This window comes from Pseudoliparis swirei, chromosome 5 (genome assembly GCF_029220125.1).
Source record: "Pseudoliparis swirei isolate HS2019 ecotype Mariana Trench chromosome 5, NWPU_hadal_v1, whole genome shotgun sequence".
In the NCBI taxonomy this organism is placed as follows: domain Eukaryota; kingdom Metazoa; phylum Chordata; class Actinopteri; order Perciformes; family Liparidae; genus Pseudoliparis; species Pseudoliparis swirei.
Window position 1 is genome coordinate 23,044,813 of NC_079392.1, and position 27,723 is coordinate 23,072,535.

Consider the following 27,723-nt stretch of genomic DNA (forward strand, 5'->3'; position numbering starts at 1 on the left):
CAGAGAGAGAGAGAGAGAGAGAGAGGGTCGTCTTTCAAACACACACACACTCTCTCTCTCTCTCTGACACACACTGCGCTCCACGTCCCACACACACAAATGCCAGGACACTCATACACACGCAACCCAATAACCAGAGCTCCGTCAGTCCGAGCTGCCTGCCGCTGCCGGTGGCAGCCCTCACCGCTTCCCCGCGACACGCAGCCGGCAGCCCGCTGCGAGAGGAGCTCCTGCCGCCTTCTAGCGCAAAGAGGAGGAGGAGGAGGAGGAGGAGAGCCGGAGACTTCCTCTCATTCAGCAGCAGTGTTGAGAGGAGGGGAGGTGAGTGGATGCATTCCAGTCCAGTTGCTGTAGCTGCAACTGCTGCTGCTGCTGCTGCTGGAGGAGGAAGAGGAGGAGGAGGGAGCACAGTGCCTGGAGGAGAAACATTAGACCCAGACAGAGCGGACGGCCGGCGGCAGTGATCAGAGCACCTCCAGGCTGGCAGATGTGGAAGGAGCACAGTGCAAATTCTAGTCCTGGGTGAGCAAACTTCACACACACACACACACACACACACACACACACACACACACACACACGCACAATCATCTGGTGGTCCACTTGATGTGCCGTCTGACACAACCCAGGATCACCAACACAGGGTTAATCTGTTGTGGTCCTCTCCTCCATCCTGCCACTCACGTGTCTTCCCTTCGTCCCTTTCATCCACACCTCAGTGGTCGAGGCTCACTCAAGCCGATGACCCGATAAGCGGCGAGATTCACCCCCGTGATCATCGACACACTCCGTTTCACCCCCCGCCCCTCCTCCTCACTCTGTCATGGTGCAGTCCCGGCTGATCGATGTGCTCTCCAACTACAACGGACATCCGCTCTCATTATCTCACGGCGCCATGTGCTGCTTTTTTTCTTCTTCTCTATACCGTCATCATTTTCTTGCACAGACACAGCCGTCCTGTGGGTTACCATGCTCCAAATGAGGTTTTAATGATCTAATAACGGGGGGGGGGGGGGGGGGCAGCCTTTGATCGATCCCCGCAGTCACCCCCGGAGTGAGAGGCTCTGTCCCGCCTCTGTCGCGGCCGCGTTCAGTTCTCTGCTCGGTGGTTTGAGGTGTTGGATGAGCTTTTGCTTATTTGCCAAGTGCTGCGGCTCAACGGCGTCCCGGCAGTTCTTGCATATGCACGCAGTACAAAGACTTGTATACGTGTCGGAATTGTGATTGCGTAACTGTTTTTCTGTTTCCAGAACAATTACAAATGGGAATCCAAATGCTTTGCATGTTATGATCGCCACATTTTTTCTCTCCCTGAGGTGACTTTGGGTGCAGTGGGAAGGGCCAGGAGATTAGGGAAGAGATTAAAAGAGGAGAGCATGCAACAAAGGTCCCTGGCAGGATTTGACCCTGAGGTCATCATCACAATTCTTGGTCATCACCTTAAACCCTTCAACGACCAAGAAACCTCAGATTTTCATGTCATGAGGTGCAGACAGTACTTTTAGTGTATCATTACATGGGCATGGCGCGATTATTGCCAACACGCTAATCACGATTTAAAAAAATTATTGAGATCTCGATTATTCATTTATTTTAGGGACACACTATTTTTATTGCACGTTGACGTTTAAATAACACAAACACTGCATTATATAGTTGGTATTACTTTTTCCGTTGGACTGCAGCTACCACGTTCAGGGACTTTCCCACCTCTTGATCGCCCCCTGGTGGCCGTCTAGGCAGCGCGTGATGCAGCAGAGTTTTCTTTGAGCTGGCGCACACAGTTTAAAAATCAATATCGCAGTTCATCATGTTCATTTAACTGTGGGAAGCCAAAGCAGTGTTTGTGTTTAATATTTGATTAATTGTGCAGCCCTCTCCAATCAGTTGCTCTTACTCCAACTGATTGGTTAGTGCTAGAACCAATCACAGCCATGCAGGAAACATTTACCCGCTGAATCGTGCATCTTCACTTCAGCATCCTCACTGCGTTGCTCCCTTCCGGTGTGCGGTGAGGTGACTGAGGCGTGAGCCGCTTTTGTTTAGCAATTAAACATTTTGGACTTTAATCTGGAGAGACGTTTAGGTGACTGCACCTCACTGGGACTGGATTTAGATTTGGGGCACATTTTTCTCAGGAGGGCTTTTCCTGTTTGCCCGTTTTAAGTGTTCTTGAGCAACTTGTTTGTGCTCGTCTACGCGGCCGCCATTGTTGCATGACATAATAGAATAATGCAAATCACGTAAAGTGCTTTCAAGTTCATTCCCTCTTTGTATTTGCGTACCGTGACATTTGGATTAAGCACAGGATTGTGTCACGGCCGTCTCGTGGATTCCCGCACCTGCATCTGCCGAACAATTAACAAGAGAGAACCGGCATTGAAGTCAATGCAATTATACGAGAGCGCTTAATGGCTCCCGAGGTGCCACTTAGCCTCCCAATCCCGCCGCACGCGTCGGTAATGAAATGTCTGCCGACGTGGTCCTCAGAGTGCGTGGTTCAATCAGGCCCGTTGGTCGCCTCCATTAATACTCTACAGCTACCTTCTCGCTACGATGCTTTCCGCCGCACATAAAGATGTCCGGCCGCGTTCAATAGTGACATCACCTCAACGCCGCCGATGCCGAGCCTCATTGTTTTCAACTCTGGGATGTTTTATGGGACGCTGTCGGCAGGACGGGGGCATCGCTGTCCCCGTGAGTGGCGGTCGAATACCTGCAGCCACAAAGACTCCGGGGAGGAAGGAGAGTTAGTAATGTGTGATGGAGAGATGTAAATTCATCCATAAGGAGAGAGAGAAGAGGAGAGAGGTGCTCAGTGTATCCTAAAATGTCCAATTTTGCATTATCTTTTTTTTATCCAATCGAACTGTGAATGTTTAGGTTGATTAAAGTTTGTATTTTTACCACGCTTTCATCTATTTCCACCATTTATCCATTACTTTCTGCTCACTGTTGCTCTGCTGGTTTGCTAACACGTTTTTTTTCGTACTCTGAACTGTAGCATGCGGTGTCCAGATGTTTATAGCTGCCTCAATTTATGGATACATGCTTTTTAAATCTCATCAACGTTTCTATGAAATCAAACTAGTTAATCACTCTGCCAGGTAACCCCTGGCAAATGGAGAAGTAGACCCTGCGGTGTGAGAATCCCTCATTGGCAGTCACTGCCTCAGAGAGCGATTAGCAGCGTGACATTAAAATCGCCCGTAAAAGACATTTAGGATTACTTAGTGAAATTAGTCTGACGTCTGTTTTTCCGGGGCTTTAAATTCTGCAGTCCTGGAAGAAGAATTGAGCATGAACTGCTGCTGATTGGCTGGAATGGTGTTGCGCTTGTCTCCCGTTTCCAGAAGCAGGGTCGTGTGTGACGCACACGAGATAGATAATCACTGTCAGAACATTTAAAGCCGGGCCTAAAGTAAGAATGTATTCAAAATCACGCTCTTGACATGAGACATGTCGGCTCCGTTAGTGGCGTTTATTTAAATGACACTAATGGAACCTCGAGTATCTACAGCTGCTTTTTTTCAAGCCAAGAGGATCAAAGCCAAAGCAACACGTCAACCCCGAACATACAATACAGCAGACTAATACAAGCGCTCTGGGGTTGAGGAGGTCGTTTGTCTTCCTTTGAATGGGTTTTGAAAAAAATTATGCAATTTATGCCAGTGCCCCCTCAGACAATGTATCTCTATAATTCAAAAAGATTTCATTTTTACATACAGTACATTTCTAGAATCTATTTATAGATTCTATGGCAGATTACACTCGCTGCCATAGTGCGACAGCATCATTCAGCACAGGCACTCATCCAAGCTCTTTTTTTTCTTCTTTTTTTTTTACCAGAACTCGGATGCCTGGCTCTTCTAATCTACCTCTGGATGCTTTTTTCCCTCCGTTTCCTCTTCCTCGATGCTTCGTAGAAGTGTCTTATCTAAACTAAATTGGCTCAATTAAGCCGATGATAGGTCCCGTGTGACTTGAGGTCTCTGGATGAAAGAATATGCGATGGGATTCACCGTAGCGATGCATAAAAGGGAAGCCGAAGAGTCGCGTGAGTAGGTATAGGCGGTGGTTACACTACATCTTTTGCTTCTGGCATGACATCATTTTGTTTGCACAATAGTCCTCAGGACTTTAACACTGAAAGATCTCTAATTACAGGCTTTTGTGTGAGTGAGCTGACATTTGAAGTCACGGAACGCAGAGCGTCTTCAGCGCTGAGCTACCGGGATGAATTGGGTATTTGGGCAGCTTATATACTTGTCGCTCTCCTCGGCTCGTTTCATTTTATGTATTTCTATTTGCCGCTGGCAGCTTGAAGAGCTGCAACGTTGTTTCCCCGTATGGATCGGGCGCACATAGAGAGAAAATGGAGCTCCCGGCTCTCGCCGGGGTCCTCTTCAGGAAGGTGCCATTCTTTCCAGTCCAGAGATTACACGGTCGGTTAGCGGCGACACAAGATCTCTCCTGAATAATCTCCTTCAATCAACGCCCACACGGCATAAGAAAGAAAAGAAGCAACTCCTCCTCCTGACGTCAGACGCACAACTCCACTGTTGTTGTTGTTGTTGTTGTGCTTCCTCGTCTCCCCTCTCCGAAACCCATCTCAACGCGCCATCTTTGAGGGTGTCTCAATTCCTAAAATGCATCTCGCGGAGAGGCCTGTGACCTCTAAACGAGGTGTGACAGTGGAGAGATGATGCAGCCGTGCCATAAGTCATATTTAATCGACGTTGCTCTAAAATGACTCAAATGTCAAATGTCTGTTGTCTTGGACTCCTCTCTCATTGTATCGCTTCCTTGCCTGCTCCGTTCACATCTCGGGTGGGAGGGACTAAGATCCGAGGAGAGGAGGCGAGGAAAGGAATCGAGGATTCACAAACTGAGAAATGGGAAGAGGGGTATGATTATTGTTACACTCATAACTGTCCCCAATAAAACAGATGGTTGGAACTAAATAACTGAGAGCGGAGACGTGACGTTTCTTAAATGTTACACTTGAATAACAATAATACTTGATGTGCTGGAAAGGAAATGATGATTTAATTCTGCACACAGTCCATATGTTACAATAAGGACTATGCACTTAAAGCATACAACATAAATTATTAATATAAACTAAACTAAATATGTAATATGTATAAATATAGGCCACAGTGACAAAGAATACTGAGATTTCACAGCGAGACAGATTCATCCTTCCAAATACATAATATGTGACTCTGTCATTATAGTGCATATGTAAATAATTAAAAATAATTGCTTCACAACAAATGCCTTCTCTAATGCAGAAACGGTCCTCAAAAATAACAGTGACGGATTCCAGATATTCTACTCGCTCCCTTCCAGCTCTTATGAGCCACGTTTGCATCAGCTGAGTCACATGGCTCCCTGTGGTGAACTCAAGTCACACACATCTTTTCTCCTATCTCCCTGCACAGAAGATGGCCCTTTAATCAGCTCTCTTCAATTATGTAATTACAAGATTGGATTAACACATGCCATGCAGTGTGTTTGTGTTGTGAGGCTGACTCCAATGTCTGAGGGGTTTGTCTGTCTCTTCCTCAACACTTGAAATGTCTCGTGTCTTTGGTGGCATTTGGATACGAAATTAAAATTCTTTGACTGGAAATATGATTTAAATCCAGCTGCACACACACACACACACTCCTCACGTCATCAGCCTCTCCCAATCTAAGTTTGCTTTGCTTGTGAGTCTATACCTAATGAGTCTGACTTAAAGGTGAACTTTGCGTGTTGTGGTCAGATGCACTTAACGCTGGTCAAGGTTATTAAGCACATGATTAATGAATCACTCCTCTAATGTCTCCTGGCGTCCTGAACAAGTTAACAGTGTGTTCAACGCAGCTGAAGCGAAGATGATGATGATGCATTTAGATCCAGATTATTGTGATTGCTCGTGCAAACAAAAAATAACGTCTGTGTTTGTTGTTTATGGAGCTCTCTTAAGTATTGCCTCCGTCGCTCTCTCTCTCTTTTTCATCAATAAATTGGTCTTTAAACACAGCGGAGCTATTTTTTTGAACATCCCAGTGAGCCGTTGGTGTGAAATGAAGATTAAAGAGTGATATCAAGCCATAACCCCCCCCCGTACGCTCCTCTATCTCTCCGCTCGCTGGATCACACTGCCGGAACAAAAGCCGACTTTTATCTACTTTTCAGCTGCTGAACATGAAACAGATATTCAGTTGATCAAATCATTCTCCTGAAGTGGAGAGTCCTGGAACTAAGGGGTTGGGGGATGGGGGATGGAGGAGGGGGGGTGTCTTTCCATTTGACTTCACTTGATCTGCTCCTTCTGTTTGAAGTTTGATGTGCTGCTCTTTGGTTCTTCGCATTGGGTGTTCGGTCACTTGCTTCCAGAAGAAGAGAGGCGTGGAAGTGGAGAGTTCAGAGCTCCGAAGTAAACCCTCTCTGTATGTCAGTCGAAGTCAGTGGCCTATCCACGATCTGTGAGTGGTTCACCACTTTGTGAAATACCATGATTTGTGATCTGGAGGAGAGTTGGATGAGAAGCTCAGCACCACTCTCATATTTACCATATATGTGGCCACAGCTGGCAGCTGGTTAGCTTAGCTTAGCACAAAGACTCAAAATGGAAAATAATCTGGCCACCAGCACCTCCATGGGGCACAAATAAAAACATTGTATACTGTTTATATATATATATATCTATATATATATTGATATATATACACTACCGTTCAAAAGTTTGGGATCACTTAGAAATGACTTTATTTTTCAAAGAAAAGCACTGTTTTTTCAATAAAGATAACATTAAATTCATCAGAAATACACACTCTACATTGTTAATGTGGTAAATGACTATTCTAGGTGGAAGTGTCTGGTTTCTAATGAAATATCTCCAGAGGTGTATAGAGGCCCATTTCCATCAACTATCACTCCAGTGTTCTAATGGTACATTGTGTTTGCTAATCGCCTTAGAAGACTAATGTCTGATTAGAAAACCCGTGTAATTATGTTAGCACAGCTGAAAACAGTTATGCTGGAGATATAAGCTATACAACTGGCCTTCCTTTGAGCATGAAGTTTGTTGAACAAAATTAATACTTCAAATATTAATCATTATTTCTAACCTTGTCAATGTCTTGACTATATTTTATATTCATTTGATAAATAAAAGTGTGATTTTTCATAGAAGACACGAAATTGTCTGGGTGATCCCAAACTTTTGAACGGTAGTGTATATCTATATATATATATATCTTTTATTTCATACTCATGAGTCCAAATAGCAACAATCACAAATACAACAACGATATATAAAATACAACACGAGGACACAGGTATAATCATCACAGTTAAAAAATCACTCGTGGTTAAAAAACATACAAACACTTGTTTTAATTTTTCCAGAAACAAGAATGATACCTCGTATTACTGTGTTGGCTTTTAGAGTTACACTTTCTTCGTCATTTAATCAACATTTAAATTTGTAGCCTATATAAAATTCCTCAACACAGCATAAAAAGTGGGAACATGACGAGTCCCAAACATATGAGTTGCACTTGTTTGTTTCAGACTTGCAAAGAAACAAAGTGTGACAATGAAATGTTGTTTCACAGGTTATGTAATATTTATTTTATCACACATGTTCAGGCTACTGTTGCACATAAATGTTATTTGGGGAAACTCTTCAACATTAGCTGACATGTAGCTAGCTAACTGTGAGCTAACTACTGCTAGCTAACTACTGCGAGCTAACCACTGCTAGCTAACTACTGAGAGCTAACTACTGATAGCTAACTACTGCGACCTAACCACTGCGAGCTAACTACTGCGAGCTAACCACTGCGAGCTAATGGCTACTCGCTAAATGTATGCAAGAGATCATTTGTATCATACTGTTAAATGTTTATCCCCCCCCCTAATGATGTGGCCGTCCCACTGAGGTTAGACATGTGCTGTTTACTTCCTGCGTTCAGACCATCTGCCACGTTTCCTCATCATTGGAACGTTAATTTGAGCGCCGTTGCTATTCTAAAGTGACCTTTTAGTTTGACGTGAAACAAAAGTGTGTTCACTCTGGATATGTTGTGAACATGTTGAACATGGCGGTTGTGGATACTGATTACAATGAAAGGTGATGCCTGTAATGATTTCAATTAGAGAGCGTGTGCCTCAATAGCAGCGCCCTTTGAAAAGAGCATTCGGATGATAAAATGACACGCTAATGAAGGATGGCATATGTTTGGTTTGATATTGCGGGACTAAAATCATGATGTACTTTGTCGTTCATGCACCAGAGGTTGAGACTTTAGATTTGGGACTTGGCCTCGAGCCTAAAGTTGCACACTCAGGGACCTGAGACGTGACCAAAAAATGGCATTTGAGCATCTCTGGGTTTATTAAATTACAATAGATTTTGAGCTGTCATTAGTTGGAGACACAAGTATACAAGTTGTACTCTTAACTAGTATTTAAAAATAGATTACGGTCATTATTGCATGCTGAATAATGTTGGCAATATGTTCCTGCTTCCACGTGTAACACTTATATTCCATATTTTATACATTTTAGTGCCACAACCCAGTTTCTATTGTGTTGGTTTTTCATATTGCATTTCAATAGCCTCTTTAAAGTGACAGTACACCAAACATCAAATCAATGCTGATGCTGTATTCTCATAGATACTTCACATGCTTTGCATTCCTTACACACAGCTGTGCTGCAGCAGATAATAAAACACTCAACACAACCACACATGAGACTTGTCCTGGACTTGCAACAACAACAAAAACGGACCTGTGAGCACATCTCAGAGAAGTGAGTCAGTCTCTTCCTGCAGGCCCAGAGAGGGGGAAACACATCTGAAGACAAAAGCCTTGTTCCAGCTTCTCTTAAAAAAAAAAAAAGGATGTGTCAAAGCCTGGAAGAAAATATCCCCTCTTTTTGCTTTGTTGCTCACTCATTTGAACTTATACATCTGCAGCTGTATGCATGTCCATGAACAACTGTGACAGATGGGTGTGAGGAGATAGTGCTTAACAGACCTCTTCCCCCCCCCACCCTCTCTCTCCGTGGGAAACATATGGATTTTTTGCCTGTCGGAGGTGTTTCATCAGAGTCGGATCTTTTCTCTGAACTGACTCTCTGCAGCTGTGGCCAGTGTTTCTATTCTGTTGTTCGAGGCTGCATACGCTCTGCTCGTGAAATGCCTGTGTGCTCACTCTGCCTGCTTGGCCCATTTTTTTTGTCTGCGTAGGCGGGTTGCATACTGTTTCTGAGATGTATAGCGTTCTCCTTGTCTGCATAGATCACCATCTGTGGATCTTCAGTATGTGTCTATGAATAGGCTACTGCTTTTCTTCTTCTTCCCATGTGCGTGTCTTTATCTCTCCTGTCACATTCCCTCCGTTGGACTGCTCTACTTCCCGAGTCCCCGCCGTTCAACGTCCTTGATGTGAAGAAAACGAGCGTCTCTCCCGGACATCGGGGCTTAGGAATCTCTCATGGGAGCCAGTGGCGACGCAGTGGGACGGCGTCGCCACTGGCCTAACGTGCCTATCGTCATCGGTCGGGGATGAATAATTGATGACACAACATAACATTGATCATCACCCCGCCTGCATGACAGTCGGGCTCTGCCTGCTTTCCTTTCTCTTCGTCCCGGAGTGTACCCCCGGTGTTTTTATTTGAAAGAATTATACCGCCTCTCGCCTCTCGCCTCTCGCTCTTCTCTCCACTGAAACTTCTCATCAAATCCACTTTCGATGGATCTCGACTGTCTCGAGATCCGCCAGGCTGCGTGCGCATCAGAGTAAACAGTTCCAAAAGGGGCCGTGAATAATTTGTATGTCAGGATGTAGCTGCGGTTGTGTGTGTTTGCATGGACGAGGCTTTTTCTTTTTTTCTTTTCTTTGTGTGTGTGTGTGTGTGTCTGACTCCATCCAGCATGCTGCTTCATCCCAGTACATCCAATGCCCAGTTCCTGCGTGCTGTCAGAACAGACCTATGTTTAATGTGCAGGCGGGGGGGGCCAATTGCAGTTTGCTTTGGGGGGTAGATTCCCCCCTCCCCCCCTGAAGAGTTATTTAGGGTCCCTGAATTAGAGGTTTTGTGTCAAGAGCGGAGGCGGCGGCATCAACACTCCTCCTCTTCGGTGCCTCCTCATCCCTCTCTTCGCCCCCCTGGGAGTCCTTTGGGGGGAGAGCGGCTGAGTCGCTCCCGCCTCCATCTCTCGATCCCCAATCTGCTCTTGCTCCTCCTTCCTCCACCTTCCATCTATTTCTCTCTCTCTCTAAGCCAAGTCAACCAACCTGAATCCTTTGCCACGGTTCACGTTTAGCTCCCTGCGGAGCCTCAGCTGTAAGTCAAATTTAGCATTTAGCGGAATTTATATGTGGCATATTTCGAGATTCTCACCGTCAGCTCTTCCTGTCCCTGAACCTCTCGCGAGTTGAGTTTTACTTTGACGAACCCATTCCCAATGTTCCTCCATGGCTCTGTGAGGATGTTCCCTAAACCATCTCACACTTTCTGTTTTCATCCGTTAAAAAAAGAATCCTTCGCTCCCATTTTCAATTTCATTGCGCCTGCTTTTCTCGCGACTCGTTACTTCGCCGCCCCTCTCTCTCTCTCTTTCTCTTTCGTCTCGTTTGTTTCGCCTCCACGCGGGCCGCTCTCCTCTGCCCCCTCTTCCTCTCTTCAGACGCTTGACTTCCTTTGACAACGAGCTCGCTTGTTGTCTGAGCGAGTCTCTCAGAAGACACGGCACAGATACAGGACGAGCCTCCTTCCACTTCAGCTGGCAGCTAGAAGCAGACATCACATTCACACCAGTGTGTGTACGTGCATGATTTGGTTATTTACCGCTCTGTACAAAAGAAAAGAGATTTCCCTTCTGTTTTTCCATTTGTTTCTCACACATGGTCGAATATAGATGTGGAGCCAGCTGGCCTCGATAAAGAAATGAAGGATGCAATGTTATCCCATGTTGGAAGGCATTTTAGGAAACACAGGTTTTAAGACGGGACTCTCGAAGTAATATCCATAAATACGATATGCTCTATGTCAGTTTGACGTCGACATTTATTTCTGTAACTTTCATTTATTTAGTTTGTGTTCATTCTCAAAACAAAAAAACCGATGCAGGAAAGACGCAGAGGGGATTTAATGAGACGAGCGACACGAGGCGACACACACACACACTCGCATCACGGTTCCTCGCTTTTCAGTGAATGTGATGAGCTGCTCGGAGTCAGTGGAGATTGATGAAAATGAGGGGGGGGGGGGGAGAGAGATCAGGAATGCCGACTGGCATCATGTTACGGTGGGAAAGGCACAGAAAAAAAGAGACGGCTTCAAATTTCTGCCCCCGATAGGATTTGATGCTTTGCTTTGTTCCACATGAGCCAGCCTCACTCTCACACCGGCAACTTTTTTTTTGCAAAACAAATTCTTTCTTTAAAGCGGCTATCTTGGTTCTTCAATACAGATAGAATAATAAAACATTTTGGAGAAATAAGGTTATTCTGTCTTTTTTTTTGCCAGGTCTTCAGCCAAGATATAGCCCGGCACATACATTTACTTAAAAAATATTATAATTTTTAAATACAAGATATAACATGTTAATTAGGGGGCTTTAGAGTTATCCTTTAAAGACAGACCCAAGTTAATTGTTTGTAGTCTTATTTACCGCATAGACATCAGAGGGGTCTCCATCTTCTCAGCCAAAAAATCTCAACAATATTCCTTATAAATCTTCTTCACCGTCACTGTTTCCCCGCTCAGCTTCAGGTCACAACTGAGGCCAACACCCCCCGACACCTCCAGGGTGGAGGGGATGTGTTTCAGCTGTCCGTGTTTCAGCGTCTGCTCTTGGACATGTGCGCCTGAAGGTGAAAAGAGTCCGAGAGGCTCTTCACACACTTTTCTTTTGTGCGTGCAGCTTTGTCGTCTTTCATTAACTTGTTTTAGCTTCCATAACGTTGTTTCAGTTGAGCTCAGTGCTCTTGTCGCTGTCCTCCGAAACTGTCAGGAAGGACTTTGTGTGTCCCGTGAGCGAGTTACCTGTGCAGCTGCAGTTGTGCTCAGACTTCAGATGTTCCCTGAAATACGACGAGTGAATTGATTTGTATATTTTTCAGGTTCAAGCTTCAGTGGTCGTCCCAGTTTCTACCGTGTGGCGTGGTGAATGCACTCGCTGGAGGAATCTGAGTATTCGACATCCTTTGTGGTCATGCGGGTAAAAGCTGAAATGCCTCAGTTGTAAAAGTCTTGGCTATAGCGAGGCCTGGTTGTTGTCTAATTAGGATGTTGACAGTTCCAGTTGGACTGACATAGCTGTGTCAGCAAGTGTGTGCGCAGTGTGGACGGACCGCTGGAGGATTTAATATGATGTGAAACACGCAGACCTGCAGCTATCGGCTCTCTTGTCTCACTGTTCTCACCTGGGACCTTCAGCACAGGCCGACTCCATCGGGACCTTCTCAAAGACGTCCCCCCCCCACCCCTCCGGTTAATTACATGGACAGAACTTTTTTCCCCACCTCGCTGTCGTCGAGTGATGAATTACGAAGAGACGCGAATCCAGCAGCAGGGCCCCCCCACCCCCCCCCCCCACCTCGACGGCAGTATTAGATTGCCGACCTGAAACCCAAACCCCGGCAATCATGTAAAAAAAAAAAAATTTGAGAAATGAATCTCTATGGATGCTCAATGCGCCGTATACAGTTACACAGAGGGCGCTCCGGTTGCTGCCCCCTAACCCTGCGTTTGACTCCCGCGTGAGTGGCAGCGCTTCTTAAAGCGCAGATAACACGTCTCACTTCCACTCTGGGGAGGAAGTGGAAGGAGCGGCGCATCGGATACTCGTTGACTCCGGGTTGTCAATGGCCCGGTTGAGGCGCGGGCAGCGGGCCCGAAAGGACCGGGACCCTTTAAATGAAGCCGATGAGAAGGACCCGGAGAGCCTGCGGGGCTTGGAGAGGGATTAGAGCAGATTTAGGCTTATGATGCTGCCACAAGTCGCTCAACCTTGAGGGGCTGAAGTCGAAAATATTAAATGTGAGTTTACATCTTTTTACAGTGTACGTGTTGTGCAATACTCTTATCCCCCCCTCTGGAATACCGTGATCTTCAGCTGAGAGAGATGTTAGACAACAAAATGACTTTTTCGAAAGGTCAATGTCCCCAAGACACTAACCTTTCAATATACAGCTCACACACACACACACACACACACACACACACTCCTCTCCAGAATATGTGTGTGCGTGTTTGTGTGTTTGAGTTTGCACGCCTGTCTGTTTCTGTATCTCTGTGCATCCATCCGTGCCAATTGGAGCACGTGCGTCTGCGAGAGTGTGTCGGAGGACGCGACGCGTGCAGGATTAGAAGCGTGCGGGATGTGTGAGTCGGGCCTAATGTGTCCCGCCTACGCCGCTCTGGATGTGGCGTGGAGAGCGAGAGAGCGACGGCGAAGTCGAGCCAGTTGGCAGAGAAAGAGCACCGGGGGGGGGGGGGGGAGTGACGGCCGGTGACACGGCGGCTCTGGCAGCCGGGAACTGGATGCCAGCGGAGACGCTGATCACACTCACCTCCACCTCTCGGTGACTTTGTCCTTCCGCTTCTCGTTTCCGTGCCGTGCATCGAAGTGAGGAGTGCAAAGTGCCTCCGCGATACCGATAAACAGCTGTCGTCGTGTATTTCACGAGACAAAATCGAGTCGCGCGAGGGATTCTTTGATACAGCGCTTGAAGTTGGCCGCTGAAGCCGTCGCTGGTCATGTGATCGTGAGTAAATTACTCTCATTAACGTTTGACATTGGGCTTGTTGTTCACGCTGGGATGGAAAATCACTTCTCTAGTTGCTGGAAATTGCTTTATGATTTATTACTTCTGACTTGCTTTTATATGGGATAACTGTGCTGGAATGACACAGTTAATGTGACCATAAATATTGATGCCAGACGATGAATTGTCATTATTTGGGCGTGTGTCTGAACTCATTGGAAAACAACAGAATTATTCTTGCATGTGAAATTGCTTCTCTATTTCACCAGGCGGCAGAATGGAAATGGTTAGAAGAGGTGTCGTGCATTCTGAAGCAGTCAAGGCGGAGGAGCTGACAACCAGACATTTACTCTGAAGTCAAAAAGAAGTAATGGCTGTACTTTCCGAGTCATTACATTCAGCGTTTTGATCAAGGACACACATCACCGCGTTAAATTGCCCCAGGATTGTGTTATTCCATCAATGGATCACTTACTGACGCAATCTGGTTCATTTCCCATCTTTAACAAGAAATAAAAAATGCTCCAAAGATTTCGGACAAGGACAAATAAACATTTTGTATCTGTTGGCCGAGTGCAAACAATCTGTCAGCTTCCCCCAATTCTGCCCTCTGTCCTGGTGATGTGTCACTTCTCATCGGAGTGGAGTTCGTCGCCTGAGAGACACGTTTAGACAAATAAAGACGCTTTTCGTCATATGCACATGCTACGCATCGTTTGATTGGTCACAGTATTCTCCGCAGTCAAAACGCTCAGTTTATATTTACGGGAACCGGAAGCATCAAAGTCTAGTGCATTCAGATCTACCGGCATGGGGAGAGTCCTTACTCTTTTTGAAGTGGTATTCCTGTATTTATATTCCTTTAGTCCGTCCTCCAATCAAAAGAATCAAAACGATTGGGTGGGATGGTTTTCGTTTCCTTGCTAACTTCAAAATAAAAGCGTGCTGATAGAGGATGAAGAGAGGTGTCGGGGTGCCGTCAAGAGAGTTTTGCTAACTCTTTCTCTTTTTATACAAATCATATTTATTCTGGTTTAAATACACAATTCAATAGTAATTTATATCTTTGCTGAGCAAGAGTTTTGTACGAAAGCAATAAAAGTAAATAAATATATAGAGGAGCCATTGAGCGATGACCGGTGTGTGGTATTTGCTTATTGCTGCGTGTTGGATGAGAAGATTGAAGACACTCTTATGTGTCTGGTAAAATATGAAGCTATAGAACCAGGAGACGCTTCGCTTAGCATAAAGACTGCAAACATCCATCAACGGCGAAGCAACCGTTGTTGTTGTTAGTGGAGTTTTAGATTCTAGATTATCATGTCAGGTGTGTTGAGGCAGAATGAAAGAACATCTTCACCCTGCAGGGTCATTCGTGTGAATGTGGCTGCAGGACTGTTTTTTAAAATGTATTTATTTATTTTCGCCCCAAACAAGCTCTCTCTTTCTGTCTGCACTGGATCCATTCAGAAAGATTGATTACTCAGCGTTACTTTGGGACACGTATTGATGGAAACATGACCGTCGACTCAATGGGAAGCATTCAGCGCCAAAATATAACATATTTAATCTGAGTCATTAATTACTCTAATTGGATTTCTTTCTTTTTAATCATCATTTGTCTCTTCACTATGAGCTCTCTCAACTCTCACGAGGCCTCGAGATTAACAGGCGTGGGATAAATACGCCTGACACCCATGAAACAGGCCGGAGTCGACGGAGCGCACAGCGATGAATTAATGTTATGGAACGTCGCTAATGAAAGTGTGTTTGGGTGTGTGTCGATACGATCACATGACGCCTCCAATGGCAGCACTTAGTGTGTGTGTGTGAGTGTCTGGGTTTGTGTGTCTGTATGTGTGGGTGTGTGTGTGTGTGTCTGTGTGTGTTTGAGTCTGTGTGTGTGTGTGTGTGTATGTGTGTGTGTGTGTGTGTGTGTGTGTGTGTGTGTGTGTGTGTGTGTGTGTGCGACCGGAGGAAGATGTGTCACCCTGCGTTACGTGTCTGAGCCTCAGTGCAAAAAGAATAAAAAGAAAAACAGGAACAAGGTCAGAAACTCACGGTCATTACGGTGAGCATTTTATTTTGACATTTTTTATTCTGAATACATGAACAGATGTAATCAAACGGCATTTTTGTCGAACTTCAATCGGAAAGAGACGTGATTTATTTTTGGGACGAGATGGGGGTAAAAAATGTCACTTTTTGTGTTGAAGTATTATAATTTGCTTTTGATTGTTCCCATTTTTCCCTCAACCAGGTGCTGTCTGAATAATAATAATAATAATATACCTTTTCTTACACCAAAAAATTGTTCTTATGCCCAAAAAAACCTGCTGAAAATAGGCAACAGCCTCTCGTTCCCCATTGCCAGTAGACCAGTATGCCTTTCAGGTTTTCTTGGGGTGGGTGTGTCACGTGCTGTCGAGTGAACAGCATCACGGAGACCAGTGTAAAGGTTACCGTGGTTACCTCTTTTTTTATATACGTTAAACTCGGTACGGACTAAAGTGGAACGATATTCAAGCACTGCTTCAATATGAGGGGCTCATATTGAAGCATGTCAACCCGGGTGTCATGTTTCTATCCCTGCTAATTGGAACTGGAACATATATATTTATTTATATAAATATAATATATGTGTATAAATATATATAAATATAACATAAATATATATATATATATTTATATATTTATATATATATATATATATATATATATACAGGACTGTCTCAGAAAATTAGAATATTGTGATGAAGTTCTTTATTTTCTGCAATGCAATTCAAAAAACAAAAATGTCATGCATTCTGGATTCATTACAAATCAACTGAAATATTGCAAGCCTTTTATTCTTTTAATATTGCTGATTATGGCTTACAGCTTAAGAAAACTCAAATATCCTATCTCTAAATATTAGAATATCATGAAAAAGTATACTAGTAGGGTATTAAACAAATCACTTGAATTGTCTAATTAACTCGAAACACCTGCAAGGGTTTCCTGAGCCTTGACAAACACTCAGCTGTTATAAATCTTTTTTTTAACTTGGTCTGAGGAAATATTAAAATGTTATGAGATAGGATTTTAGAGTTTTCTTAAGCTGTAAGCCATAATCAGCAATATTAAAAGAATAAAAGGCTTGCAATATTTCAGTTGATTTGTAATGAATCCAGAATGCATGACATTTTTGTTTTTTGAATTGCATTGCAGAAAATAAAGAACTTTATCACAATATTCTAATTTTCTGAGACAGTCCTGTATATATATATACCTGTGACTGCCACTGAGTCATTTCTCTCCAGGAGGAAGGCTGATTGCTTCTCTCGCAAGACCAAAGAAAGATGTCGGTAGTTTTTATGTGTCCACTGGGAAAGGAGCTTTACTTTTATTGATCTCTTGTGCTACCCGGCATCCTGGTCTCCTGTAGTTACAGTTATTGACAACACTGGTAGTCTCTGTAAGAAACGTTGCCTCGGTATGATCAATACTGGAATGTGGGTCAAACACCTTGTTCTCTTATTAACCTGAAATCTGCCAGTGTAATTCAATTAAGAACTATTTAAAAGGAATTGGGTGTATTATTGATCTGTGGACATGAGTTTTATTTAACATCAAATCTGAACACGTGTTTCTCTTGTGGTGGCGAACACATCAGAGCACATAGACGTGGTGTGTATATAAAGACTACATGTTGGTGAAGGTTACAATATTTGACACCTGATTTAAAAAGGAACAAAGATGATGAGATAAAAACCAAACTTGTTATGACTCTTGAAGGAGCCGTATTTAACATTGTGATCATTAATATTGCAGCAAACTATTTCCTGTGTAAATATAAAGTGGCGTCACGTGTCCCTGAGCAGAGAATGAAGTCGCTCTGCCTCTTTTTGTGTTGTTATCGAGCTTCTCCGCTCTTTGTTGACGTACTTTGTTTGTTTTTAATGTGACGTATGACAAGCTGACAGTAGTTTGCTGAATGTCTACAAATATCGAGGATGTGTAACACACATAATTGGACTGACAGGCAGCCCGTGTTGCATAAATCTTCGGGTGAAACAAAAATGTAGCACAACAGTTTTTTTGAATGCAAATTCACGCTGAGAGTGAGTAAATGTGTCATAACACTGAGGTGTTTTATCAGCCATTAGAGTAGCATGTGTTCTACGCTCCATGTTTTTGGTTTCGAGTCTCCACGTCGGCGGGACGCGACCATGCAGCCCGGCATCTTTAATTATTTAGCTCCTTTTTCATAGAAACCTTTATGTTCATAAGCCCTGAAACTGGTTCTATCTCTCTCATTAAAGATTCATGGCACCAGGGAGGACACGTTCTTAATCACCTCGTCGTGTCCTTTGGCTTCACCGCTCACGCTCAGGACAGAAGTGCATTTTAACAATCTCTCTGCAACCCATTATTATGACTAAAAATCCCATTTGGCAACCTGTTTTAAAACAGTGTTTACGAATCCGCGGCACTATGGTGTCGTGGTAATTACGACATATCTGATCGGTTTAAAAACCGAGCAGGGCCGGAGGACAAACCCAAAGTTAAATAAGTGGACTGTTTGCACAACAAGCCCCTCCTCCTCCTCCTCCTCCATCTTCTTCCGACTGCTAAAGTCACCTCACTGGGGGAGGAACAATCTGACATTTGTGTAAATGCACAGATATGCTCATCCTCCCTGCCATGAGTCCCCACCCCACCCCACCCCACCCCCACCCACGCAGCGACTGGGTGCCCTTGCCCGTGGTGAGCTGCATGGCCCAGTCATCCATCACCAGAATGCAAGGTGGAAGTTACAGGGACATAGAAGGGAACAAGCAACTCAGTGTTTTTTTCTCTCTCTCTCTCTCTCTCTCTCCCTCATCAGGTGTGCGTGAGTGTGTGTAATGTCCCGTGTGAGGATGTGTGTGTGTGTGTGTGTTTTTCCCTGGACCGGGCACTGCCAGGGGCTTCAGAGTCTCCCTGCACGGATTGATGGACACTGGCAATGGCTTTCCCTCTGTGGACATTAGCAATGTTTTTTTCTGGTGGAAACACACACACACACACACACAGAGAGAGAGAGAGAGAGAGTCTGTGCTTACGTAAAGTGCAACGAGTGGGTTGAAATCCGAATGGGCAGCCATTTGAGGAGCTCGCTGGATGTTGTGCCTCAGCCTGAGAGCGCTCGGCTCCACCTACACACTCTCCATGGCGCCTGCTGCTCATTTGTCAGCCGCTTCCCGTACAGCTGCAGGAGGACGGCGGCTCGGGCATCTCGCCCTCTGTGCCGCCGCTGTCGATTCTCCTCGGATCCTTTCTTGCTCTGTCACCCGCAGAGAGCTATGTATATATTAGATTGTATTCAGAGGCTCTGAATATCACCGTGATGCATTCAAGGTGCTTGTGATCGATGCGGTACATCAGAGAATCTTTAGAAGATGCCTCTTTCAATGTCATTTTTTATACTTTTCCTTACAATAAACACCATGAATGAATAAAATCCATCCAACAAGAGTTTTATTTGGAGATATTGATTTGACAGTGCGCTGTAGTTTTATTTTTGAGTCCTTCAAACATTCACAGTCCAGTTGCCACAAACATCGACAGGAAGGTGTGAATCCACGGCTGAAAATATCCACCCCCCCCCCAAAAATGCACTCGTTCCTCCTGTTTGAGCTGTTATTTCAAAACCACAGTGCCCAGTTTTCTGTTTTTATTTTCATAAAGCTTTTTACATTTTTTTATTATACTTAAAAATTATAGAATATCACCGTCTAAAACCTTTTGAATATGTGAGTCGGCCATTAGCACACACATGTCCACAGTGTGCTGTGCCGCATTTAAATTTCTTCTCTCTCCACACACACACATACACACACACACACACACGTTTCAGCTCGAAGCCTTTCGCATATGTTAATAGGACGCGTGCGTGTTTTATGCGTACAATAACGGCCGAGCATCAGCAGTGCCCTCTGCCTGATCCCGTGTGTGCCCATGTTGAGACGTGTGTGTGTGTGTGTGTGTGTGTGTGCGGGGGGGGGGGGGGGGCTTCACCATCTATTACTCTGAATAGCCGAGCGGGACAGCGTTTGCATTTAGGCCCATGAGTGCCCTTCGCTGTCTTTTCCAGCCCCCTAATTCTAAAACAAACAGAGTGCAGAGGGAGGAGGGTGTCGGCGTGGAGTGAGGGGAGTCTCTCAGAGAACTGATGATGGAGAGGGGGGGAGGGGAACGGCCCCGTGCCCCTCCAGCTTCACGGCCCACCTCACTGTCTCGATCAAAAAACTTGGCTTTATTTTTTATTTTTATTGTTTTGAAGCTCAAGAGCTACACTTCTCTGGCTCGCCCTCTCACTCACACATAGTAGTAGTAGTCGTAGCTTTTATTGTCAATTTCTTCACATGTTAGACATACAAAGGAATCGATGGGACGTTTCCCACTCTCCCACGGTGAAACATATAAAAGTGCACAGGCACAACAGATAAGACAAGACATTTCCGAATACTAAGTGAACATAAAGATAAAGATTCACGTACAGTTGTTATAAATACTATATATATATAAATACTATATATATAAATACTATAAATACGTAATACAATTTTAAACAAGTGAATACAAGTGATTAAAGTGCAGAGTTTTGAGTGATTTTTTTAGGAGGGCGGGGGGATTTTCAGCTTCCTGTCAGACTGGAGGATATGGCTGGGAGGAGTGAGGGGAGAGAATTTAGCTTCCTGACAGCTTGGTGTATGAAGCCATTGCTGAGTCTGGTGGTGCGGCAACGGAGGCTCCTATACCTTCTTCCAGAGGGTAGGAGGCTGAACAGACTGTGTGCAGGGGGGCTGGTGTCATTCACAATCGAGGTAGCTTTCCGGGTGAGGCGGGTGGTGTAAATGTCTTGCAATACATCAGCTAAACATGGCGATATGAGTAAAAGAAAGTCATTTACACAGCTCTAAGTTGACAGCCATGCTCGCGGTTGTTGTTGTTGTTGTTGTTGTTTTTACGAGGAATGGCGGTTAATTTCTCGATGCTTTAGAAAAAGGGAGGTCTTCACAATCTTCATTTGAGGATGTATTTTTAATCAAATCTAATAGTTCGACCTTGTTTTCTTCATAATGCTTGACTTGTATACAACGGCAATGAAGTGGTCCATGAATACGAAATACGAGTTTAGAGATAATTGCACTCTCTCCTCTGCCGTATGAGATTGGTTTATGGCTTTTTGCCGGTTGCACCATAATCTACGGGTTCTGTGGGTTCTGGACAGGTTTGCACGCCATCTGCAGAGTATAAATATCGCTTTGATTGTCAATAGCATGCTAACGGAACCACGTTCGCCATTTTACTTTAGCTAATATTTGCCATTTAACAACTAATGATCCCTCGTTTTTTTTCATCAGCAGCCGTAAACTGTGTGACATCGTAATACAGGGGCAATCAACGGCAGCTACTCTCTTTAAAGACATTTTAATAACCTCATATTCACAGTTGTCTCCATCATGACGAAAGACGGCTCACTGTTGACACCGCGACCGTCACTGCACACCGCCGCCATTAGACGTGCGCTGAAGGTTGTAATCTGATTTATGTCGTTTATTGATGTGTGCGTGAGTGATAACAAAAATAATAATAAAAGAGATCTTAAGCCGTTCTTTAATTGCATTTTAATACTCGATGTTACCGAAGCGCTCGGTCGTGTTAGGGGTCAACATTTCACCTCTACTGCTAGGTCCATAAAATCTAATTATTATATTAAAAATAAAAAAACTTACAGCAGGACGAGAGGACACAACATTCAACCAAATTGCTGAAACTCAGAGAGCCCTCCGACGACCACGACACTGTAACCTCTTCACATTCTGTCCATGATAACAGGTTTTTAAAATGTATTCATTTCTATGTTTTAAACCAAAAAAACTGATTTTACACAGTGCACTTTATTAAGCCAGACGCAAATCACAAGAGACTATAGAGAGAGAGTGTGAAGCGGGAAAAAGGGTTGTGTGTTGGGGGGAGGGGTTAGCCAATCCGAGCTACGTATTGATTCTGCCTGCAACACATAACTGGAGGACTTCAGCTCGCTACCAGGTTAAAAAAAAAAAGTGTGTCACCTGCTGTTGACCTGTGGGGCCTCAGCTGGGGGCCTCTGGGTTCATTAGTGAGCGACTGCCACCAGATATGGGTTCCAAATAGAGGCCCACGTGACGGACATTTTCTAAACGCGGGCTGGTCGGAGGGAGGGGGGGGGGTGTTGTTACTCTCTCTGTCGCTCGCTGCCCGTCTGCTGTTTAAGGGGAAAGAAAGGTTTTTACACTTTTTATATGAAGAGGTATCTTCACTTTTAGACGTCATTTTTCATGTGCAGTTTTGTGACATATTTACAGTACTAATTGTACTTATTAGTTATTTCCTAATGAGAGAAGACACACACACACACACACACACACGTTAGAATGCATACAATGTACTCAATATGTGTACTGTGGTTGAACACAATGAGTCGTCGTGTTAAAGGAGCCCAGTCTAGAACTTCGGCTACTGACGTGTTTTTCCCGCGCTCTTGTTCAGCCGCCACCTGCACGTCCTTTTCTCTTTGCTGACATCACCCGCGGACACATTAGACGTTGTATAAATATATTGGGTTTATTATTTAGTATCCCAAGATTTCGGTGGAAACAGCTCACACTCGTAACCCCAGAGCAGAAAATCCATTTGCTCTTTCCGGGGTAAAACACAAGCACAGGACCACAGAACAGCGTGTACATATATATATATATATATAGTTACATTTTCATTCGCACATTTTGGCTCTTACAAGTAGTCTGTTTCTTTTTGAACAAGCAACTGTAATTACCACGTCACTTCCTGAGAGCTCCTTGCCGGTAAGAGAGGCGTCACGACAGTTTGAAAAGCCAATTTCCTCGATGTTAGATATAAGATGGGAGTCAAAGTCAGTGTCCAGGTCTTGTAAACATTCTTTTTTTCCCTCCATATTTAATTGTTGGTTGGCTCCAGAGGGAACTGGGCGAAGTCTGATGAATTCCCTCAAGTGATGTCACACAAGTGAGCTCTCCGGGTCTGTGTAGCCGGCCCCTCTGGTTGAAGCTGCAACTCCAAGTTGTTTTGCTGAGCTATCGACAGACACCGGGTGATGTGGGCAGCTGGGTTTTTTTAATACATTTTTGCAAGGAAGAAGAATGTGTGAAATGAAAAAGAAAATTTTCTTGTTCTGGCTGAAGCAATTTGGTTCTTAAAAAAAAGAAGAGTCTGTGTATGTGTGGAGCTGCCACTTTGAGAGTTATAGAAGTGCAATTATATGTTGTCAAAGTAAAAAAAACTTCAGATGCCTGAGCTGCCATGGTGTTTCATTCATAAAGGGGCCCTGAGGACTGCCTTTGGATGCAGGAAGAGTTTCTTCTCCTTCTAGTGGGCCTTATTAGACCACAGTGAGTGACACAAAATGTGTGTGAAGGGTTCCGTGTCCGGCTGCGATGTCTGACAGCGTGCATCTCCTTCTTTTTTTCTTTCTTCATATGACTAATAGTAGAACTGTGAAATGTTCATTTCTTGTGTCTTTGACCAAAAGCTGGGGGGGAGGGAGTTGTAAAATAGAAATGTGTAAAGGTTTCGGGACATTAAATAAGTTATGAAGTCATCTCTTACAGTAGCAGGTGGGAATTAGAAAAATGTAAAAATACTTTCTCCTTTTTTTTCTTTTTTTAAAAAACTTTTATTTAACCAGGTGAAACCCATTGAGATTAAAAATCTCTTTTTTGAGGGTGACCTGGACAAGACAGGCAGCAACACATGAAACACACAGTTACAAACAAAAAACAAGACAAGTTATTAAAAAAATTTTTTAAAAAGGAGGGATGTCTATGGACGTGTGTGTAATGTCATTTTAGAGCCATAACCTGCACACACTGAAGGTCGGCGACCCCCTGATGTGTTATAATCACAGTTCACAGCGGCCTTTCAATATGTTTTAATGTGATTCCACGATGACGACGTTATGGAATATGTTTCCTGGAGTCACTTTCCACCCCGCCCGTTGGTATTTCACAATGGGTTTACAAAGGGATAACCACTGCTGCCAACAGCCACCAGTAGACAGAGGGGTGGACCAGAACTTTAGCCTATTACTTCAAACATTATTGTGTGTGTGTGTGTGTGTGTGTGTCACATGAGACCCATAGGCAGGTTCAGGCTCCGCTCATGATCAGCCTCATGCTTCAGAGACTTATGCAGATGAAGTGATGGACCGAGCCATTGTGATGCACTGAGTCGTGGCCTTCTGCTCCGGCGACTGACCTCGTCCGCTCAAAGACGCGCCGGCTGCGTATATATACCGTGCTATATGATCCAATCGGTCCGTGCCACTTTCATATTTTATTCAGCCTCTTTACATCCCGGTATTTTCCCCCGACGGAGAGTTTATTTGTTATTCTTCTGCCTCCTCGCGCAGTTGGAGTGCACCGTTTTCATGCATTCTTTTATTATGCTTTTGAGAGGTGGCACTTGTTTTTCCTTTTTCATGCATTTTAAGATGTCACACAGGAGGGTCTTATGAATACAACGGTTTCCCTTCCAGTGCATGACGAAACTCAAGAGCCAAAACAACCATCAGATATACAATTGACTCGTAGCTATTTGGGGATTTCTCACTGACATATGATTTTAAAACTGAGGCACGGTTCAAATGAAATACTTTCAAGTGAACGCCGACTCCTTGGAGGATTATCTCGGAGCTCGAGCTTTAATTGTGCTGCTGCGTCGGGTCAATTAGAGTTTATGATAGCAATTCCACTCATTTAAAGGGTTTGATAGCTTCTGTTGGAGGGGAATTGAGTTCAATTAATTAGTTTCACTGTCCATCTCTTTTTCTCTCTCCCCCCCCATTCCCCTTTTTTCCTCTCCCCATTCTTTCTCTTCCCTCAGGTGTCTGGCCCAGTGATTCAGGAGAGGAGGGCCATGGGGCCGAGCCTGGGCCAGGATGTCGGCCGGCTCCTGCCGTTCCTGTTCTTGCTGCTGATGACCACGGCGACGCCCACCCACGGTCAAGGATGTCCCCAGCGTTGCGAGTGCATCGCGAAACTCAAGACCGTGTCCTGTCGCGCCAAACGGCTGTCGGCGCTGCCCGACGGCGTCCCGCTCGACACCGAGATCCTGGACCTGAGCGTGAATAAACTCCGCCGGGTGGAGCACGGCGACCTGCTTCCGTACTCGCGTCTCGAAAAGCTGGACCTGAGCGAGAACGCCATCGGCGTCCTGGAACCCAACGCTTTCTCCAGTCTCCAGAACCTCCGCTGGCTTTCGCTGAGGGGCAACCAATTGAAACTGGTCCCCGTGGCGGCGTTCTCCCGTCTCTCCAATCTCACCTCGCTGGACCTCAGCGGGAATAAGATTGTCATTCTTTTGGACTTCACTTTCCAAGACCTGAAGAGTCTGAAGAAGCTGGAGGTTGGAGACAATGATTTAGTTTACATTTCCAACAAGGCCTTTCTGGGCCTGGTGGGGCTGAGCGAGCTGACCATCGAGCGCTGCAACCTGACGTCTGTGTCCGGCCAGTCTTTGTCTTACCTGCGCAACCTGGTGGCGCTGCGGCTCCGCTACCTCAGTATCTCCACCTTAGAGGACCAGAACTTCCGTAAGCTGGGAACCCTGAGGGGCCTGGAGATCGACCACTGGCCCTTCTTGGAGCACATCTCCCCTCACAGCCTGCAGGGGCTCAACCTATCCTGGCTGTCCATCACTCACACGAACATCACCTCCGTGCCGACCTCTGCCCTCCGCAGTCTGGCTCACCTCACCAGCCTCGACCTCTCCTACAACCCCATCTCCGTGTTGGAGTCCTGGGCCCTGCGGGACCTCGTGAGGCTGAAGGAGCTTCACCTGGTCAACACCAACCTGGTGGTGGTGCAGCCGTATGCGCTGGGCGGTCTCCGACAGATCAGCCTTCTGAACCTCTCCGCCAACGGCCTGGTGTCCCTGGAAGAGGGGGCCTTCCAGTCCGTCAACACCCTGGAGACGCTGCGGTTGGACGGGAACCCTCTGGCCTGCGACTGCCGCTTGCTTTGGATCCTCCAGCGCCGGAAGACGCTCAATTTCGACGGCGCCTCCCCGGTGTGCACGACGCCCGTGGAGGTCCAGGGGCGGGCCCTCGACGCTTTCTCCGACTCGGCCCTCTTCGATCACTTCACGTGCCAGAAGCCCAAAATCCGCAACAGGAAGCTGCAGCAGGTCTCCGCCCGCGAGGGGCAAGTCGTGTCGTTCGTCTGCAAAGCGGAAGGCGAGCCGGCGCCGATGATCTTCTGGATCTCGCCCCAGCGCCGGCGCATCACCACGAAGAGCAGCGGCCGGCTGACGGTGTTGCCGCAGGGCACGCTGGAGATCCGCTACGCCCAGGTGACCGACAGCGGCACCTACATCTGCATCGCCAGCAACGCCGGCGGAAACGACACCTACTTCGCCACGCTCACGGTCAGCGGGCTGCCGCTCGACGCCGCCCTGCTGGCGAACCGCACGTACTACGCCGGGGACCTGAACGACACCAATCTGAACGACACCAGAGTGTTCTTGAAGTTCACTCTGGACCTCAAGACCATCCTCATATCCACCGCCATGGGCTGCATCATGTTCCTGGGGGTGGTGCTCTTCTGTTTCATCCTGCTCTTCGTGTGGAGTCGAGGGAGAGGGCAGCACAAGAACAATTTATCGGTGGAGTATTCCTTCAGGAAGGTGGATGGACCCGTTGCCAGTGGAGGACAGGCCGGGGTGCGCAAGTTCAACATGAAAATGATTTGATTTTCTTGCGGGGGGGGGGGATCTGTTTCTCTCATTAGTATTCTTACCCTGATACTGTTTCCAAGCTCGAGGGACAATAACCTTTGTTCTTGCAAAACATGAAATGCAGTCATTCACGGGGCATTTTAATCGAGACGAGGTTTTGCTATAAAAAGTTCCGTATGTGAGAAAAAAAAGGGAACATCTGCATGGATTTGATATGTTTGTATCGCTTTTGTTGTGTGTTCACGTCGTCACGCAGAGCAAACCTGGATTTTTCTTCTAAAGTATAAAGATGTCTCTCGAATATGCTGTTAATTAAAATACCGAGCCATCTTTAACCTCCACAAATAACTCGCCAATTCCATCCTTTCCCCTCCACAAGGAACTCTTTAAAGGACTCCACCTCTCGGCTCCCATCTGAGGTTATTTTCGCTCTCCTACCCCTCAAACCCAGGAATATATTATAACCCGGTGGTGCTCAACGAATGCCAAGGACTTGCCAATATGTGTTTGAATAGTTCCAGCTATATACTGCATATTTAAACTTATTTACAGTCAGGACTTTAGGGCACTTTTTCAACATAAACATAGAGGCTCTACTTTTTTTTTTTTTTTTGCTCGTGGTGGGTTTTGTACAGAGTGCAATAAGACACCATGAGACTTTGGAACACTGCCAATCTGACCGTAAAGCACCATGTGACGTGGTGGGGAGAGAAGTCTCTTCTCATTGGACAGAAACAGGACAATACAATGAAACATTAATTAAGAAGGACCCAAATGCACATTCGTGTGATGACAAATCAGAACGTGGAGATGCACACCTGCTCTTAGGTGTTCTCACAAGCTGCACACGGCTCCATATGGACTCTTGATCTTAAAAAGGACTGTGTGTGTGTGTGTGTGTGTGTGTGTGTACGTGTGTTTGTAAAAGCATGTACAGAGTTGGCTTTTTGACTTTGAATAACGTGCATCATTTGTGAATGTGTCGCGGTGCGTTCATCCCCACTGTTGAATAGCTCATACTGTATAGGTAGGATTTATGCTGTATAAGATGTATTATATATTTTGTAATCGAAGCCTTGTGGTTGTTTGTATCCAGTGTGTTCTGTTCTACTGTTGTTCTCCTGTGAATGTGTCCTTTTTTGTTCAAATCATCGCTATA

At 45.3% G+C, this 27,723-nt stretch overlaps 1 protein-coding gene across 1 annotated transcript; it reads left to right on the forward strand.

Annotated features, from left to right (window-relative positions):
• Window positions 1-444: 444 nt before the first annotated feature.
• lingo3a (leucine rich repeat and Ig domain containing 3a) lies at window positions 445-27,723 on the forward strand. The gene is made up of 2 exons (XM_056414765.1): window positions 445-522; window positions 24,714-27,723. Exon 2 carries the CDS (start codon window positions 24,747-24,749, stop codon window positions 26,577-26,579), a length of 1,833 nt encoding a protein of 610 aa, XP_056270740.1. The 5' UTR covers window positions 445-522; window positions 24,714-24,746; the 3' UTR covers window positions 26,580-27,723.